Source organism: Rana temporaria, chromosome 13 (assembly GCF_905171775.1).
Source record: "Rana temporaria chromosome 13, aRanTem1.1, whole genome shotgun sequence".
Taxonomy (NCBI): Eukaryota; Metazoa; Chordata; class Amphibia; order Anura; family Ranidae; genus Rana; species Rana temporaria.
In genome coordinates this window covers 7,718,407-7,739,079 of record NC_053501.1, presented here as the reverse complement: position 1 = coordinate 7,739,079, position 20,673 = coordinate 7,718,407, and the positions used below count along the sequence as shown (strand labels likewise).

General features: G+C 48.9%; 1 protein-coding gene across 1 annotated transcript in view; it reads left to right on the top strand.

Moving 5' to 3' along the window:
* Nucleotides 1-20,673, top strand: part of KCNK10 (potassium two pore domain channel subfamily K member 10) — a 62,066-nt gene that overhangs the window by 12,671 nt on the left and 28,722 nt on the right. Inside the window, exon 2 of the mRNA XM_040332341.1 lies at nt 13,781-13,898. Coding sequence (XP_040188275.1) covers nt 13,781-13,898 — 118 coding nt within the window. The remainder of the gene's footprint in view (nt 1-13,780; nt 13,899-20,673) is intronic.

Sequence of the window (20,673 nt, the reverse complement as noted above, 5' to 3'; positions counted from 1 at the left end):
TAAGTTCAATAATTCCGAGCATGCGTCGAATTGATTCCGAGCATGCACGTTTTTTTGTGTGTGTCGGATTTGCATACAGACGATCAGAACTTTTCCAGCTCTCAAATTTTTGCTGTACGAAATTCCGACAGAAAATGTCCGATGGAGCCTACACACGGTCGGAATTTCCGACCAAAAGCTCACATAGAACTTTTCTTGTCGGAAATTCCGATTGTGTGTAAGCGGCATTTCAGTACTTTGTTCTTTTCCTCAGTGACTGATAATTTTTTTTTCATAAGTGAGCAGCGAGGGCAGAGCGCTGGGTTATTCCCTGCTGTGGTGTCTGTTTTTGTCTGTTTGGGTTCTGTACTGCAATGCAGCAAGTTCCAGCTCTGCAAAACAGCAGCTCAGGAGACGTGACGGAGCAAGACGGAGCATGCAGGGCGTACACAGCAGCAGCGATCACACAGTGCCGGGAGCCGCTCTCATTAAAACCCCCCCAGAGCTCCTCCAGGATTTGGAGAAGAATAGGAGAAGTCCAGAAAGTCTGTCGTGTGATCTTATCAAAGTCAAATCCTGAGCATTGCAGGGATTCACTGTAATCTCTGTGTACCGACAAATCCCTCTACAGCAAGGGCTGAACTTTCAAAGATGAACACTCTTCATCATCATCATCATCCTTAGGTAACATTTATCATAATGACATAGACATGAGATTCCAGAACATCTGCGGCGGCGTAATGTATCGCATTTACGTTACGCCGCCGCAAGTTTTACGGGCAAGTACTTGATTCACAAAGTACTTGCCTGTAAAGTTGCGGCGGCGTAGCGTAAATCCCTCCGGCGCAAGCCCGCCTAATTCAAATGATCTGGGTAGGGGGCGTGGATCATTTAAATTAGGCGCGTTCCCGCGCCGAATGTACTGCGCATGCTCCGTTTTGAAATTTCCCTCCGTGCTCTGCGCGAAATGACGACGCACCGACATAATTTTTTGAACTTCGACATGAGTTACGTCCTTTCCTATTATCAGACGACTTACGCAAAAAAATAAAAAATTCAAAATTCGACGCGGGAACGACGGTCATACTTTAACATGGCAAGTCTATCTATACGCCACGAAATAGCAGCTTTAACTATATGTCAGGAAAAGCCGACTAGCGACGACGTAAGAGAATGCGATGGCCGCACGTACCTTCGTAGATCGCCGGAAAAAGCTAATTAGCATACCCGACGCGGAAAACGACGCAAACTCCACCCAGCGGGCGCCTACGATCCGAAGGCGTACGAAGCCGTACGCCTGTCGGATCGAAGCCAGAAGCCGTCGTATCTTGGTTTGAGGATTCAAACTAAAGATACGACGCAGCAAATTTGAAAGTACGCCGGTGTATCAGTAGATACGCCGGCGTACTTCTTCTGTGAATCTGGCCCAATGATTCTTACGGCTCAGGATGGAATGGATGGAATCAGCAACATTCATACAAGCTAAGAGCCCACCCTCACTCCTTCCATTCTTTGAGAGCCCTCCCTTACCCCTTTTATTCTTTGAGAGCCCCCCTTTCATTCTTTGAGAACCCACCTTAACCCCTTCATTCTTTGTGGGCCCACCCTTACCCATTCCATTGTTTGAGAGCCCACCCTCACTCCTACCATTCTCTGAGAGCCCACCCTTATGCCTTCCATTCTTTACTGACTCACTCTGCTGCTTGGGGGCTGTCCTACCCCACAGGAGGAGCCTGAGTCACGACGTATTAACATAAAACACGCCCCCATCACTTCCATTTGAATTCCGCGCCCTTACGCCGCAACAGATACACTACGCCACCGTAACTTACGGCGCAAATTCGTTGAGGATTTACTGTAAACCAAACAAAAGTAAGATACAGTGGCGCAGCGTATCTTAGATACGCTGCGCCCGGCGCAGATGTATGTGGATCTGCCCCCAAAAGTTTAATGAAGTCAGAACACTCATGCCGCGTAAACACGATCATTTTTCAGCATGTAAAAAACGACGTTTAAAAAAAATGTCATTTAAAATGATGGTGTGTAGGCTTCACATAATTTTTCAGGTCCTGAAAAACGACAAAAAAAAAATTCGAACATTTTTTTAACGACGTTTTAAACAACGTAGTTTTTTGGGTTGTAAAAAATGAGAGTGTGTGGGCTAAAACGACATTAAAAATGGGAGCGCTCGTTCTGGTAAAACTAGCGTTCGTAATGGAGTAAGCACATTCATCACGCTGTAACAGACAGAAAAGCGTGAATCATCTTTTACTAACACGGAATCAGCTAAAGCAGCCCCAAGGGTGGCGCCATCCGCATGGAACTTCCCCTTTATAGTGCCGCTGTCCGTGTTGTACGTCACCGCGCTTTGCTAGAGCATTTTTTTTAACGATCGTGTGTGGGCAACGTCGTTTTAACTACTTGCCGACCAGCCGCCGTCGTTTTACGGCGGCAGGTCGGCTCCCCTGCGCGAGAGCCCGTAGCTCTACGTCGGCTCTCTCTCAGGCCACTAGGGGCGCGCGCCCCCGACTCCCGTGCGGGTGCCCGGCGGGCGCGATTGCCGCCGGGCACACGCGATCGCTCGTAACAGAGCGGGGACCGGGAGCTGTGTGTGTAAACACACAGCTCCCGGTCCTGTCAGGGAAAGAAATGCTGATCTTCTGTTCATACAATGTATGAACAGAAGATCAGTAATTTCCCCTAGTGAGTCCCCTCCCCCCTACAGTTAGAACACACCCAGGGAACATACTTAACCCCTTCCCCGCCCCCTAGTGTTAACCCCTTCACTGCCAGTGGCATTTTCACTGATCGCTATAAAAATGCCAATGGTCCCAAAAATGTGTCAAAAGTGTCCGAAGTGTCCGCCATAATGTCGCAGTACTGGAAAAAATCGCTGATCGCCGCCATTACTAGTAAAAAAAAAATATCAATAAACATGCCATAAAAATACCCCCTATTTTGTAAACGCTATAAATTTTGCGCAAACCAATCGATAAACGCTTATTGCGATTTTTTTTACGAAAAATATGTAGAAGAATACGTATCGTCCTAAACTGAGGGAAAAAAATGTTTTTTTATATATTTTTGGGGGATATTTATTATAGCAAAAAGTTAAAAATATAATTTTTTTTCAAAATTGTCGCTTTATTTTTGTTTATAGCGCAAAAACTAAAAACCGCAGAGGTGATCAAATACCACCAAAAGAAAGTTCTATTTGTGGGGAAAAAGGACGCCGATTTTGTTTGGGAGCCACGTCGCACAATCGCGCAATTGTCTGTTAAAGCGACGCAGTGCCGAATTGTAAAAACCCCTTGGGTCATTTAGCAGCATATTAGTCCGGTCCTTAAGTGGTTAATGGTGAAGTTGAAAAAAACGTTGTTTTTTCTAGAGGCTGAAAAACGTTGTTTTTTTACATGCCGAAAAATGATCGTGTGTACGCGGCATAACATTTGTGATGATATTCAAGCGCTTTGTATAAAATGTGGCAACAATGGAGTCTTCAAAAAAAGGTATGATTTGCATGACCCCGCCCACCTACCCATAATAATAATAATGGCAATTTGTTCTAAGAAGTACTTTAGAGGTGGGCTTTTCGGTTCCTTTTGTCCCACCTCAATGGTTGTATTATTCTATTGTGTTCATCATGTAGATCCAAAGGTGTCCCAGTGCCGGTGTTGGTTCTGGTGCCGGTGTTTGTTCTGGTTCTGGTGCCGGTGTTGGTTCTGGTGCCGGTGTTTGTTCTGGTTCTGGTGCCGGTGTTGGTTCTGGTGCCGGTGTTGGTTCTGGTGCCGGTGTTGGTCCTGGTGCCGGTGTTGGTAATGGTGCCGGTGTTGGTTCTGGTGCCGGTGTTGGTCCTGGTGCCGGTGTTGGTTCTGGTGCCGGTGTTGGTTCTGGTGCCGGTGTTTGTTCTGGTGCCGGTGTTGGTTCTGGTGCCGGTGTTTGTTCTGGTTCTGGTGCCGGTGTTGGTTCTGGTGCCGGTGTTGGTTCTGGTGCCGGTGTTGGTTCTGGTGCCGGTGTTGGTCCTGGTGCCGGTGTTGGTAATGGTGCCGGTGTTGGTTCTGGTGCCGGTGTTGGTCCTGGTGCCGGTGTTGGTCCTGGTGCCGGTGTTGGTAATGGTGCCGGTGTTGGTTCTGGTGCCGGTGTTGGTCCTGGTGCCGGTGTTGGTTCTGGTGCCGGTGTTGGTTCTGGTGCCTTAAGGAGATGAGAATTATTTCTTTGAAGACTTAATAATGTAAAGCTGTGTTCTCTTTGAATATCCAATCATGTGTCAGAAAAAAAAAAAAGATTGTGTTGTGCACCAGATGGCACATGATCGCGGTTCTATCTACATCAATACATACAGTATGAAGTGCCATCACATCGTGTCTTATCGGTAGTCATCGGCAATTGGTGGGATTTCTGTGTAAATTTGCTCCTGACACGGCAATGTTTCCTGATCGGGGAAGTGGCAGACAGATTGTTGGTGATGATAATACATTGTGACATGGCACACTCGCCCGGAGAGAATTCCACCACTGACATTGCTCCGCAGAAAGCCCGGCTCCTCTGTGCTAAAGCATCTGTCATTCCTTTGTTCTCTCGGAATGTTCTCATGTCAGATAGTTAAGTTCAATATCCTCTCGGTCTCGTCATGTATCAAAGTCTTACAGACAAACAGTCAGTATTGCTTCCGCCAACCAACCAGCCCAGCACATGGTTATAAACATATGATGGATGAGAGCTGGGATCTGATTGGCTGCTTAACCACTTAACCCGGGACCATATTGCTGGTCAAAGACCAGAGCACTTTTTGCGATTCTGCACTGCGTCGCTTTAACTGACAATTGCGCGGTCGTGCGACGCGGCTCCCAAACAAAATTGGCGTCCTATTTTTCCCACAAATAGAGATTTCTTTTGGTGGTATTTGATCACCTCTGCGGTTTTTAGTTTTTGAGCTATAAACAATAATAGAGCGACAATTTTGAAAAAAAATAATGGGCCAGATTCACAAAAGAGATACGACGGCGTATCTCCTGATACGCCGTCGTATCTCTGAGATATGATTGTCGTATCTATGCGCCTGATTCATAGAATCAGGTTACGCATAGATAGCCCTAAGGTCCGACAGGTGTAACTGTGTTACACCGTCGGATCTTAGGCTGCAATTCCAGGCCGGCCGCTAGGTGGCGATTCCATTGCGGTCGGCGTAGAATATGCAAATGACTAGTTGCGCCGATTCACGAACGTCCGCTTTGCCCTTCGATCTAAATTTACGTAGTTTCCGTAGAGATGCGTCGCGTAAAACTAAGCATGCCCTCTAGGTGGTCTAAGCAATGTTAAGTATGGCCGTCGTTCCCGCATCAAATGTTTAAATTTCACGTCGTTTGCGTAAGTCGTCCGTGAATGGCGCTGGACGCCATTTACGTTAACGTCGAAACCAATGACGTCCTTGCGACGTCATTTAGCGCAACGCACGTCGGGAAATTTTAGGGACGGAGCATGCGCAGTGCGTTCGGCGCGGGAACGCGCCTAATTTAAATGGTGCCCGCCCCAAATTCAAATGGGGCGGGCTTACGCCTAGCGGATTTACGCTACGCCGCCGCAAGTTTACATGTAAGTGCTTTGTGAATCAGGCACTTACGCTGTAAACCTGCGGCGGTGTAACGTAAATGGGATACGTTACACCGCCGCAGCGTAACAGATTTCTACGTGAATCTGCCCCAATATTTTTTACTTTTTGCTATAATAAATATCCCCCAAAAAATATATAAAAAATTATTTTTTTCCTCAGTTTAGGCCGATACGTATTCTTCTACATATTTTTCTTTAAAAAAAAATCGCAATAAGCGTTTATTGATTGGTTTGCGCAAAAGTTATAGCGTTTACAAAATAGGGGGTATTTTTATGGCATTTTTAATAATATTATTTTTTTACTAGTAATGGCGGTGATCAGCGATTTTTTTTCGGTACTGCGACATTATGGCGGACACTTCGGGGGGGTCCCTCGCGGTCCCCTTGCTCCGGGTTCTCCTCTTGTGGTGGATTTGGTTACATTGTGTTGCCGGCACAGCTGGCCGGGGCAGGGTTCTTGTATCTGCCCGTTCCATGGATTGCCTTAAAGGAATGCTCGGGAACCCCAGGGATATGTGTATGATTATCTGAAGAACTAGAGAACTATAGAGAGGGGTCGGGGGAGGGAAAGCCTCTGTTGTTTTATTTATTTTTTGTCTTATTTTCCCCTGGACGCTCTTCTTGAGATATCGGGGGGAAAGAGATAAATGCGTATAAGGTAACAGGGGGTGTATAATAATAGGTAGGATTGTTTTTGTTGTGTTGTATTATTGTATTTGTATTATCTGTTGTATTATTTTGTTTTATAATAAAAAAGAAGTATAAAAAAAAAAAAGGAAGTGTCCAAACCATTTCTATCTCCTTCCCCGTTGGAGAGAGCATCATCTGCGGATATTGTTAGTCATCATTCATCATCTCATCTTGTCAGGATCTAAGGGCCAGATTCACATACATTTCCGCTACGCAGCGGCGGCGTAACGTAATGCAAGTTTGCAGCGTAAGTGCCTGATTCACAAAGCACTTACCTGTAAACATGCGGCGGTGTAACGTAAATGCGCTCGGCGCAAGCCCGCCCAATTCAAATGGGGCGGGCACCATTTAAATTAGGCGCGTTCCCGCGCCAAACGTACTGCGCATGCTCCGTTGGGTAAATTACCCGACGTGCATTGCGCTAAATGACGTCGCACGGATGTCATTTGTTTAGACGTTAAAGCGGTTCTCCACCCTAAAGTGGAGTCCCGCTGATCGGAACCCTCCCCCCCTCCGGTGTCACATTTGACACCTTTCAGGGGGGAGGGGGGTGCAGACACCTGTCTAAAGACAGGTATTTGCACCCACTTCCGGCCACACGATACGGGCGAAAGACGGGCATTCCGTCACATCCCGTCTGTCGCCCGTTGTGTGCTGGGAACACTCGGCTCCCAGCACACAGCGTGTGAGCCAATCGGCGGGCGCAGCGCGACTCGCGCATGCGCCGTAGGGAACCGGGCAGTGAAGCCGCAGCGCTTCACTTCCTGGTTCCCTCAGCGTGGATGGCGGGGGGAGCAGCAGGGTGACGAGCGATCGCTCGTCATCTGCTGCGATCAGCGCTGGACTCCAGGACAGGTAAGTGTCCTAATATTAAAAGTCAGCAGCTGCAGTATTTGTAGCTGCTGGCTTTTAATATTATTTTCCCCTGGCACATCCGCTTTAACGTAAATGGCGTCCAGCGCCATTCACGGACGACTTAGGCAAACGACGTGATTTTTTAAATTTAGACACGGGAACGACGGCCATACTTAACATGGCTTAGAACACCTAGGGCTCAGCCCTAATTTTACGTGGCGTATCTCGACGGAAACAACGTAAAGTTAGAGCGGACGTTCGGGAATCGCCGTAACTAGTCATTTGCATATTCTACGCCGACCGCAATGGCCTCGCCACCTAGCGGCCGACCCAGAATTGCATCCTTAAGATCCGACAGTGTAAGTCAATTACACCTGTCGGATCTTAGGGCTATCTATGCGTAACTGATTCTATGAATCAGCCGCATAGTTAGGACGGGCGGATCACAGAGATACGACGGCGTATCAGGAGATACGCCGTCGTATCTCTTTTGTGAATCTGGCCCTAAATTCCCATAAACGGGACTCCGGAAGATTCTGTGCCGCAGTGGGAGGAGCCATATTTCGGGGGAAAGTGACTTGATTTCAGACACATTTGGGTCAAAGATTTCATGTGGAAGTCCGATGGATACACACAAAGAGGGAACACATACTGTATACAGGGGTTGTTTGGAATGTCAGAAGGTTTGTAGAGTAATCCCATTCTTCTGGGATCCCCCTACAAGGCTGCACATCATAAGCCACCAATCACCCTACAGGAAGGCCTCTGTCACTGCAAGCCTGATTTCCGCTATCAGCAGGTGTGTGTCACTATACGGACAGATGTCAGCCCATTATTGTGAACTGAAAATCCATTTCGTGACTTTTTTTCAGGAATGCACGAGTGAAGCGAACAGTCTTTTTATATAATTACCTGAAAGGTCATTGGAACGGCACGTTGTATGTGAGCATTAGCTAACATTCATGGTAATTGGCAGACGGTGACCATTGGACTAATGAGGACTGAGAGCAGCTCCTGCGCTGTCTCACCGCAGGGCGCCATTGAAGCCAACTCCGGGAGGCTGCTCTTCAGAAGTAGGGCACACTCTTCTCTGGAATCATCTGCACAGGGGATATCTAAAGACCCTCCCCCTTCCCCCCATTCTCCTTCCCCTCCCAATTCCCCCCCCCTTTTTTTCCCCCTCTCTCCCCCTTTCCCCCCCCCTCTCCCCTTTCTATTCCTTGGTTGGCCTTGCACACCCACTTCCGTATGCACATGGTGCATAGAGCTTTCTTTTGGTGGTGTTTGATCACCTCTGCGGTTTTTATCTTTTGCGCTATAAATAAAAATAGAGCGACAATTTTTAGTCCGATACGTATTCTTCTACATATTTTTGGTAAAAAGAAATCGCAATAAGCGTTTATTGATTGGTTTGCGCAAAAGTTATAGCGATAGTTTTATGGCATTTTTATTAATCTTTTTGTTTTTACTCGTAATGGCGGCGATCATCGATTTTTATCGTGACTGCGACATTATGTCGGACACTTTTGACACTATTTTCGGACCATTGTAATTTTTACAGCGATCAGTGCTATAAAAATGCACTGTTAATGTGAAAATGGCACTGGCAGTGAAGGGGTTTACCCGTAGGGGGCGATAAAGGGGTTAAGTGTGACCTAATGTGTGTTTCTTACTGTTGGGGGGGCGTGGCTTGGCGTGTGACATCACTGATCGTCGTTCCCTATGACAGGGAACAGACGATCAGTGACAGGCTCACTAGGAAGCACGGGGGAGAGGTTTGTTTACACTCACCTCTCCCCGTTCTTCAGCTCTGTGACCCGATCGCGGGACACCGGAGGCGATCGAGTCCGCAGGTCCCGCGGGCGCAGTCACGGAGCTCAGGACCGGGTCGCGAGCGCGCCACCGCCCACGGCTGGGCTCTTAAAAGGCAACATACATGTACATGATTGTGCCCAGCCGTGCCATTCTGCCGACGTAAATCGGCGTGAGGCGGTCCTTAAGGGGTTAAAGTAAAAAAAAATAACAAAAATGTTATACTTACCTCCACTGTGCAGCTCGTCTTGCACAGAGTGGCCCCGAACCTGGTCTTTTGGGGTCCCTCGGCGGCTGTCTCGGCTCCCCCCCCCCTGCAAGAACTTTCCACCTTCATGGGAGCTCTCTCGCATGGTGGAAAGTTATTGCGGGCGCGCTCCCGTGATACAGCCGGCGGCTATAGCCGCTCACTGTATCACTTGGCCCGACCCTTGGCGCGCCGTGTCATTGGAAATGATTGACAGCAGCGTGAGCCAATGGCTGCGCTCAGGGGTGTATTTAGGTTTTGTGCTGCCCTAGGCCTGGAGAAACTCGCGCACCCCCCTACTTTATATATGACGCACCCCTTCCTTTTTAAGACTCGTTCCTGTCATTTTCATGGGATAAGGACAGAGGGACAGGGTGGGATGAGGACAGGGGGACAGGGTGGGATGAGGACAGGGTGGGATGAGCACAGGGGGACAGGGTGGGATGAGGACAGGGGGACAGGGTGGGATGAGCACAGGGGGACAGGGTGGGATGAGGACAGGGGGACAGGGTGGGATGAGGACAGGGTGGGATGAGGACAGGGTGGGATAAGGACAGGGGGACAGGGTGGGATGAGCACAGGGGGACAGGGTGGGATGAGCACAGGGGGACAGGGTGGGATGAGGACAGGGGGACAGTGTGGGATGAGGACAGGGGGACAGGGTGGGATGAGGACAGGGGGACAGGGTGGGATGAGCACAGGGGGACAGGGTGGGACGACACCTTTCCAGCCACTCCAGAAGGAAAGCTTTATTGTCCTGATTCAGAGAATGTTCAGTGTTCATCAAGTTGTTGTTCATCATTATAGAATGATCTGCTCTCTCCATGGGCCATAAATAGTGGGCAGGAGGTTTCCCCCCTAGCCCTCTATGGACGGGCCGCCACTGGTTGTCACCCCATAACAGGAAGTGCCTAAACCAAGACCTTCATGGCAGGATCACCTGTGATTATTCCAATGAGATCTGCAGATTTAACCACTTGCTTACTGGGCACATATACCCCCTTCCTGCCCCAGGCGAAATTTCAGCTTTCAGCGCTGTCACGCTTTGATCGACAATTGCGCGGTCATGCGACGTGGCTCCCAAACAAAATTGACCTTCTTTTTTTTTACTAGTAATGGTGGCGATCTGTGATTTTTGTCAGGACTGCGACATTACGGCGGACACATCGGACACTTTTGACACATTTTTGGGACCATTCACATTTATACGGCGAACAGTGCTATAAATAAGCACTTAATACTGTATAAATGTGACTGGCATTGAAGGGGTTAACACTAGGGGTGAGGAAGGGGTTAATTAGCTAGTTTCAGAGAGGGTGCCCTTACTTTGCGGCGGCGTAGCGTATCGTGTTTACACTACGCCGCCGTAAGTTAGCGAGGCAAGTACATGATTCACAAAGTACTTGCCTGCTAAGTTACGGCGGCGTAGCGTAAATCGGGCGGGCGTAATGGCGCCTAATTCTAATTTAGCTGAGGGGGCGTGTTTTATGTTAATGGGGCTTGACCTGACGTGATTGACGTTTTTTTGGAACGGCGCATGCGCCGTCCGCCTACATATCCCAGTGTGCATTGCAGCAACGTACGCCGCACGGGCCTATTGGTTTCGACGTGGACGTAAATGACGTAAATCCCTATTCACGGACGACTTACGCAAACGACGTAAAATTTTCGAATTTCGAACTGCGGCCATACTTTAACATTACTATTCCAACTATTTGTTGGAATAACTTTAGGCCTGATAATGCGTTACGTAAACGGCGTATCTGTACTGCGTTGGCCGGGCGTACGTTCGTGAATAGGCGTATCTACTGATTTACATATTCTACGCCGACCGCAATGGAAACGCCACCTAGCGGCCAGCCTAAATATTGCACCTTAAGATAGGACGGCGCAAGCCGTCGTATCTTAGATAGGTTTAAGTGTATCTCTGTTTGAGAATACACTTAAACTTAGGTCGGCGCAGATTCCGAGTTAGGTCGGCGTATCTACCGATACGCCGGCCTAACTCTATGTGAATCTAGCTAAATGTGTGCCCTGCATAGTGTTTCTAACTGTGGGGGAAGGTGAGTGACTGGGGGAGGTGACTGATCTGTGTTCCTATGTACAAGGGACACAGCATCGGTCTCCTCTCTCCCTGACAGGACGTGGATCTCTGTGTTTACACACAGAGATCCGCGTCCCTGTCTCTGTGACTGTCGATCGCGGTTGCCTGGCGGACATCGCGGCCGCCAGGCACACACATCGGCACATGAGTGACGCGGCGGGCGTGCGCACGTGCCGCCAGCGGCGCTCGCGCCCCCCAGTGGCTGGAGACCAGAGGCCGTATATAGACAGCCTCCCGGCAATTAAGAGCCACATTGTGGCCGTAAAAAGTCATCGGGCGGGAGGGAGGCGGTTAAAAAAGGATCCAAAATGACTGTTGAAATGACATTAACATATTGAAACCTCTATGAGATTTTAGCGATTGGGATTACATCACCGTGCTGACGGTGAAGCAGATTTATATTTAGCGAGTGATTCCCGTCCCATTCTAGCGGCTGTCGTGCTCGCGGAATGTCAGTGACGACGCTCTGAGAAGACAATGACAGAGAAGGAGATGAAATATATATTTATAAAAATCTCAGGAGTGGGCTCTGATGGAACGAAGTGACATGTTTAGGAGGAAGGTGTCACACGCTGATGTAACTGCGAATTTGTTGGATTTGGGATAATTTAACCCCTTCACGCCGACAGTACACAGATATGTGGCCCCACTGGACTGTTTTTTTTTTCCGTGGGGGCCGCACATATGTGTATCTGTCTTTGTGCTGAGAGTGTGCCACAAAGACTGCTACCAGCATGGAGACCACGGTCCTGGGTCACCTGACCGCTGTGATAGCCTCTGATTGGCTACCACAGTGATCAGTCACTATGAAGCCCACTCTGTGTTTCTCCCTGTGAATGGAGAAGAAAGATACATTGTATCTCTCTGGGCCATATTCTTATAGATCTCCGGCGGCGTAACGTATGTCCTTTACGTTACTCCGCCGCAAGTTTAACTGGCAAGTGCCTGATTCCCAAACCACTTACCTGTAAACTTGCGGCGGCGTAGCGTAAAGTCCACCCGCGCAAGCACTCCTAATTCAAATGATCCTGGTAGGGGGCGTGGATCATTTAAATTAGGCGCGCTCCCGCGCCGATCGTAATGCGCATGCTCCGTCGGGTAAATTACCCGACGTGCATTGCGCTAAATGACGTCTCACGGACGTCATTTGTTTTGACGGTAACGTAAATGGCGTCCATCGACATTCACGGACGACTTACGCAAACGACGTTAAATTTTCAAATTTCGACGCGGGAACGACGGCCATACTTAACATTGAGTACGCCACCTAGGGGGCATGTTTATCTTTACGCCGCGTATCGCTTACGGAAACGACGTAAAATCACGGGCAAGCGTACGTTAGAGAATCGGCGTGACTAGTCATTTGCATATTCTACGCTGACCGCAAAGGAAACGCCACCTAGCGGTCAGCGTAGATATTGCAGCCTAAGATACAACGGCGCAGGCCGTCGTATCTTAGGCATGTTTAAGTGTATCTCAGTTTGAGAATACACTTAAACATAGGGCGGCCTTAGAATCGGACTTACGTCGGTGTATCTGCTGATACGCCGGCGTAAATTCTTTGAGAATCTGGCCCTCTCTCTCCATGCAGAAAAAAGTGTGTGCAAAACAAATAAAAAAAATAAAATAATAATAATATTTTTTTTTTACTATTTTTTTTTTTACTATTTTGGGTCAGCTTTGATAATAAAAGAATCAGGAGATATCAATGACCATTTACCACCAAATGAAGCAGGTGTCCCCCATCAAAGCCCCCCCAGCAGGTGTCCCTCATCAAAGCCCCACCATCAGAGCCCCCCAGCAGGTGTCCCCATAGATCAGTACTTGTCCAATAGATCCCTGTAGCTCGGGTGTGCTGGGAGCAGAAGCACATTACAGGGGGCGGGGCATATGTGGCATCTTTGGTTACTTGGAGGGTGGCACTCATAGAGCATTTCTGGGAGTGCATGGGATGATTGGCAGCAGCTTCGGCCAACCCAGAAGCCTCTCATCACACCGCCTATAGGAGAAGAGCCGACACACGCAGAGGGGGCGGGGCAGACAGGAGACTGCTCCATGCGCATCGGACAGAATTAAATAGTGGAGCCTATTACCGGAACGTGTTCCAGTACTAGGCCCCCGCGGTAGGGAACCCAGCCCGAAAAACTTTACTGTTTTTTTTAAAGCACAAAACTGTTTTTTTCCCATAAAAAAAGGCGTTTAAATAATTGCTGCGCAAATACCGTGTGAGATAAAAAGTTGCAATGACCGCCATTGTATTCTCTAGCGTCTCTGCTAAAAAAAAAAACATATATAGTGTTTGGGAGTTCTATGTAATTTTCTAGCAAAAAAAATATGATTTTTACATGTAGGAGCAAAGTGTCGGAATTGGCCTGGGCACCAAATGGTTAAACTTTGTTCCTCCATCCTATTAGCAACTATCATATTAATATAGAAGGTTTCCTTAACGAGTAATCTGACCATTGTGAACTGTCTCTCCACAGAAAGCCATCGATGCAGACAACGCCGGGGTGAATCCGATCGGAAACTACTCCAACAGCAGCAGCCACTGGGACCTGGGCAGCGCCTTCTTCTTTGCGGGCACCGTCATCACCACTATAGGTGAGAGGCCACCTCGCTATTGTCCCTCGCCGCCTGCTTTTCATCCCTTTTATGTACTGTATATCTAAAACCAACAACTGTAAATATTTTTTTAGTTATTTAAAGAATAGATTAGAACCCCTGCCAAAAAAATATAGAGGGCCAGATTCATGTACAATTCCGGCGGCGTAACGTATCCCATTTACGTTACACCGCCGCAAGTTTTCAGCGCAAGTGCTTGATTCACAAAGCCTGTAAACTTGCGGCGGCGTAGCGTAAATCCGTCCGGCGCAAGCCCGCCTAATTCAAATGGGGCGTGTATCATTTAAATTAGGCGCGTTCCCGCGCAGAACGTACTGCGCATGCTCCGTTTTTGTAATTTCCCGCCGTGCTTTGCGCGAAATGACGCCGCACCGACGTAATTTTTTGAACGCCGACGTGCGTTACGTCCTTTCCTATTCCTGGACGACTTACGCAAAAAAAAATAAAAAATTAAATTCGACGCGGGAACGACGGTCATACTTTAACATGGCTGGTCTAAATATAAGCCATGAAATAGCAGCCGTAACTTTACGACGGGAAAAGCCGACTAGCGACGACGTAAGAGAATGCGACGAGCGCGCGTAGCTTCGTGGATCGCCGTAAACAGCTAATTAGCATACCCGACGCGGACCACGGGCCGAGAGGCCGCATATTTGCATACAGCAGGCACCAAGGGGTTAAAATGATACAAGCAAGAACACTTATGATGGTGACAGTTAAACGAATATGTAATGTTGGATCAGATCCCAGCCTCACGTATGCTCCAGCTAACGGAATTCTCATCACACTTTGTCCCTGCTTGATGTGTTTCGCCCACCCCACTGGGTCTGGCGTTTCGCTCCTCCCACTGGGTGCCGTGTTTCGCCCCACTAACTGGGCTTCTTCAGAAGAGCTTCTGAAGACGCCCAGTGGAAGAGGTAAAACGCATCAAGCGGGGACGTAGTGTGATGAGAATTCCTTTAGATGCAACACACGCAGAGGTGGCCATTTGGCCCATTTGTACGGTGGCCATTTGGCCCATTTGTACGGTGGCCATTCAGCCATCTTCTGTCGAAGAGCATGACCGAAAAAGCTAATCGACATCCGATCAACACTCTCAGCCAATGGCTGAGAGCGCTAACTTGTATGTTCTGGAAGGGGGGGGGGGGTTCCTCTGTTCAAGCACAATAGCTCAGCGGGAGAGATTGCTGCACTAACATCGCATAGTTAGTACATCGGCTTCTCCCGAGTTCACTGGGTTGAACGAAAAAAGATTAATAGTGTGTACCAGGCTTAAGAAAGGAGAGGAACTGCAAATCAGTATATGAAATTATAAATTACATTATAAAAATATGGCAAGTGTGTGAAATCGAGTCATATGAAAAGCATGTTATAGATACATGTTTATATATCTCCCAATCATGGGCAACCGCTGAAATTTTTTCGGGGGGGGGGGGTTGGGGGCGCTTCCGCAAGGGTTGATACACAGTCGCATTTAACCCTCTCTTCAAATGCTAGCAGGGGTTAAAAGCACCCTACTAGCGGCCAAATAGCGCAGCTAAAACAATGGTAAAGTGGCTCTTTACCGATAACGCGGCCAGCTGGCAGTGTGAAATTGCTCTTGAGATAATTCAGCTTCACTCCATGCCCATATAAATTTAGCCTAGAGAATATACAGACCCCCCCTTCAGCACAGATGGACCCCCCTTCAGCACAGAACCCCCCTTTCAGCACAGACCCCCCCCCCCATTCAGCACAGACCCCCCATTCTGCACAGACCCCTCCATTCAGCACAGATGGACCCCCCTTCAGCACATCCCCCCCATTCAGCACAGACCCCCCCTTCAGCACAGATGGACCCCCATTCAGCGCAAACCCCCTCCTTCAGCACAGACGGACCCCCCCCCCCCCATCCCATTCAGTACCTCAGATCAGCCATCAGCACGGCATGGGCACAGCAGGTTCCCTCCCCCTGTGTACACATAAACACTGGAGGGGGAGGCGGCTTCACTCTGCTCGCTGTGTCTGTGTGACATCCGGCCCGGGACCGCTCAGACAGCCCACAGTCGCAAGACTCTTCAACACCTTCTCGATTTTCCAGGGGGGGTCAATTGCCCCCCTTTGCCCTATGGAGCGGACGCCCATGCTCCCATTCTGTCATTAGAAGGCGCAGGTTTTGGGCCAGATTCTCAAAGAGATACGATGGTGTATCTCCTGATACACCGTCGTATCTCTGAGTTAGGGCGGTTGTATCTATGCGACTGATTCATAGAATCAGGTTACGCATAGATATGCCTAAGATCCGACAGGTGTAACTGTGTTACACCGTCGGATTTTAACTGCAATTTAAAAACGGCCGCTGGGGGGCGTTCTCGCTGATTTACGCAGAGAATATGTAAATCAACGAGATACGCCAATTCACGAACGTACGCGGGCCCAACGCAGTGTTTTTACGACGTTTACGTAAGGGTTTTCCCGGCGCATAGTTACCCCTGCTTCTATGAGGCGCAGCCAATGTTAAGTATGGCCGTTGTTCCCGCGACTAAATTACAATTTTTTACGTCATTTGCGTAAGTCGTTCGCAAATACGGATGGACGTCATTTACGTAAGCGTAGAAACCAATGACGTTGTTGCGACGTCATTTGGAGCAATGCACGCTGGGAAAATTTCCGGGCGGCGCATGCGCTATTCGATCGGCGCGGGGACGCGCCTGATTTGAATAGCACACTCCCCCTAGCCGCGGAATTTGAATTCCCCCGGAGGAAATATGATTCGCCGCCGCAAGTTTGGAGGTAAGTGTTTTGTGAATTACCCACTTGCCTCTAAAACTTGCGGCGGCGGATGTTAAATCAGATAGATTACGCGGATCTAAAGATCCGCTGATCTATCTGAATCTGGCCCTCTCTGTTTACTCGGCAAGAGCATCTTGGATGCAGAAAAAGTATAAAGAGATTTCTACAACATTTGGATCTGATCTCCAGCACTGAGATCTTGTTCTGTGACAGATTCTTGGTGGGTGTGAGTTGAAAAGTGCAATGCTGCAAAGTCTCTCCGCCGGGTTTATTATCCCGCCAACATTCTATTTATTACGTTTTATGAAAACCCGTGAAGACGGTAGAAAGCCGCAAGCAGCCTGCAATGCTTGTGACCCTTAAAAATGCATGAAATCATTTTACGCTTCATGTTTAATCCATGAGGCCCCCCAGGGGCCCATCCAGGGAGCTTGAAGAGGAAATTGCAAACATGTTGGTTCTTTGTGTGAGATTGGAAACCAGATCTTAGGGCAGACACCAAGACCAACTGACCGGGAACACACTAGCATAGAGACAATTGCTACATTGTGTAACAAAAAATATATATATATAAATAAATATATATATATATAAATATATATACATATATATATATATATATATATATATATATATATATATATATATATATATACAGTATATATACACTGCATACAGGGCTGCCATCAGGAATTATGGGGCCCCTTACACAGCTTCAGGCATGTGGAGCTGTTATTGTTTTTTACATGGTGGACATTGATGTTGGTGAAGTTTAATCACTTGTGGATCAGACCCAATGTTGAGGATCGTATCTGTCTGAACTGCAAGACTAGGAGTGACTACCTATTATATGCTGTTCATGATCCCCTGTCATAAGGGATCATGGTGATTTGGTAAGGAGCCAATCTATAGTTCGGTGGAGGATACATCACTTTTCTTTGGACAGGTTTTCAACTGATTTTGGAACTTGGCACAGAGCACGGGTGTTTTTTATTTCATGTGTTAAACATTTATGGACTTTGGGCCAGATCCTCAAAAGAGATACTCCGACTTAAGTGCTGTTCAGTCTGTGTGTAACTTTGGAAACGATCCTCAAAAGGCTTTTTCCAAAGTTACACAGAAGATCCGGCATGTGTAATTGATTTACACTGCCTAATTTTAGGATGCAGTACCGCATCCGCCGCTGGGGGCATTTCGAGTCGAAATGCCGTTGCTAGTATGCAAATTAGCACTTAAGGCGATCCACAAAGCTTTCTAGCTTCTTTTTTGCGCCGTAAGTGTTATTTTGCAAGTGTAAAATTAGGGCTCGTTTTACAAAGTGTAAAGTTAGTCACACCTTGTAAAGGCCCATTGCAGCGACGGCATTTGGTATGCTTTCCCGAGGGAGAACTCCACGTCAATTTGTAAAAAACAAAACCGGCATGGGTTCCCCCCCAGGAGCATACCAGGCCCTTAGGTCTGGTATGGGTTGTAAGGGGACCCCCCCTACGCCGAAAAATTTACGTAGGGGGTCCCCCTACAATCCATACCAGACCCGTATCCAAAGCACGGTACCCGGCCGGCCAGGAAGGGAGTGGGGACGAGCGAGCGCCCCCCCCCCCCCTCCTGAGCCGTGCCAGGCCGCGTGCCCTCAACATGGGGGGGTTGGGTGCTCTGGGGCAGGGGGGCGCACTGCGGGCCCCCCCACCTCAGAGCACCCTGTCCCCATGTTGATGAGGACAGGACCTCTTCCCGACAACCCTTGCCATTGGTTGTCGGGGTCTGCGGGCGGAGGCTTATCGGAATCTGGGAGTCCCCTTTAATAAGGGGGCCCCCAGATACCGGCCCCCCACCCTAAGTGAATGGATATGGGGTACATCGTACCCCTATCCATTCACCTGGAGGCAAAAAGTAAAAGTTAATAAACACACAACACAAGGCTTTTTAAAATAGTTTATTATTCTGCTCCGGACGCCCCCCCTGTCTTCGTTATTAGCTCAATTACCAGGGGGGGCTTCTTCTTCCGCTCTCCGGGGGTCTTCTTCCACTCTCCGGGGGTCTTCCGCTCTCCGGGGGGCTTCTCCGGACTCCGGGGGGGCTTCTCCGGACTCCGGGGGGCTTCTTCCATCTTCTCCCCTCTTCCGCTGTTGACTCGGCGAACCCCGGTTCTTCTGCAGCTCTCCGGTGCCTTCTTCTTCAGCGCTGGCTGCCTGCTATGTTTGTGTGTTAGCTCGATTTCAAACAGGCAGCCAGCGCGGTCTTCTGTGACGCCAGGGTCTTCTGGTCTTCTGTTCTTCCGATGTTGCCTCGTCGCCTGTTGTCGCTGTAATGATGGAAGCGCGCCTTGCATCCCATTTATATAGGCATCACCGTCCCATCATGCTCCGGCAGGTACCCACGTGGTGGGTGCCTACCCACGTGCACCCACCACGTGGGTACCTGCCGGAGCATGATGGGACGGTGATGCCTATATAAATGGGATGCAAGGCGCGCTTCCATCATTACAGCGACAACAGGCGACGAGGCAACATCGGAAGAACAGAAGACCAGAAGACCCTGACGCCACAGAAGACCGCGCCGGCTGCCTGTTTGAAATCGAGCTAACACACAAACATAGCAGGCAGCCAGCGCTGAAGAAGAAGGCACCGGAGAGCTGCAGAAGAACCGGGGTTCGCCGAGTCAAGAGCGGAAGAGGGGAGAAGATGGAAGAAGCCCCCCGGAGTCCGGAGAAGCCCCCCCGGAGGCCGGAGAAGCCCCCCCCGGAGAGCGGAAGACCCCCGGAGAGTGGAAGAAGACCCCCGGAGAGCGGAAGAAGAAGCCCCCCCTGGTAATTGAGCTAATAACGAAGACAGGGGGGGCGTCCGGAGCAGAATAATAAACTATTTTAAAAAGCCTTGTGTTGTGTGTTTATTAACTTTTACTTTTTGCCTCCAGGTGAATGGGTAGGGGTACGATGTACCCCATATCCATTCACTTAGGGTGGGGGGCCGGTATCTGGGGGCCCCCTTATTAAAGGGGACTCCCAGATTCCGATAAGCCTCCGCCCGCAGACCCCGACAACCAATGGCAAGGGTTGTCGGGAAGAGGTCCTGTCCTCATCAACATGGGGACAGGGTGCTCTGGGGTGGGGGGGCCCGCAGTGCGCCCCCCTGCCCCAGAGCACCCAACCCCCCCATGTTGAGGGCACGCGGCCTGGCACGGCTCAGGAGGGGGGGGGGGCGCTCGCTCGTCCCCACTCCCTTCCTGGCCGGCCGGGTAGCGTGCTTTGGATACGGGTCTGGTATGGATTGTAGGGGGACCCCCTACGTCAATTTTTCGGCGTGGGGGGGTCTCCTTACAACCCATGCCAGACCTAAGGACCTGGTATGCTCCTGGGGGGGGAACCCATGCCGGTTTTTACTTTGAAAATTGGCATGGAGTTCTCCCTCAGGAATGCATGCCGCTGTCATTTTTTTTTTCCCCGACGCAACTTTAAGCCGTCGCGATCCTCAAAACTCGGCGTAACGTAACTTCGCGCATGCGCAGTACGGCCGACGCGCATGCGCAGTACGGCCGCCGCGGGAGCGCGCCTCATTTAAATGGGACTCGCCCCATTTGAATAGGAACGCCTTGCGCCGGAGGAATTTTAGTTACACAGCCTGAAATTTCTAGCTAAGTGCTTTGTGGATCAGGCACTTAGGTAGAAACTTTAAGCCAGTGTAACTTAAATTGGATTTTTTAAGTTACGTCAGGTTTTTGTGGATCTGGCCCTTTATTGCTACAATATTTGTTTTATTTATATGTCTATATATATTTTTATTTGGTTAATATTAATTGATCTAAAGATATGATCTAAAACATTTTTTTTTTGATGTTCATTTATCACTGTTTCACTGTTATTGAGGGACTTGAGGGTGCTATATAGTGCCCTCTAGTGGCTATCAACCTCTCTTGTTTTTTGGTATATTAGTGATTTATATATACCATCATATATCATATAGTTTATGATTTATATCAACATATA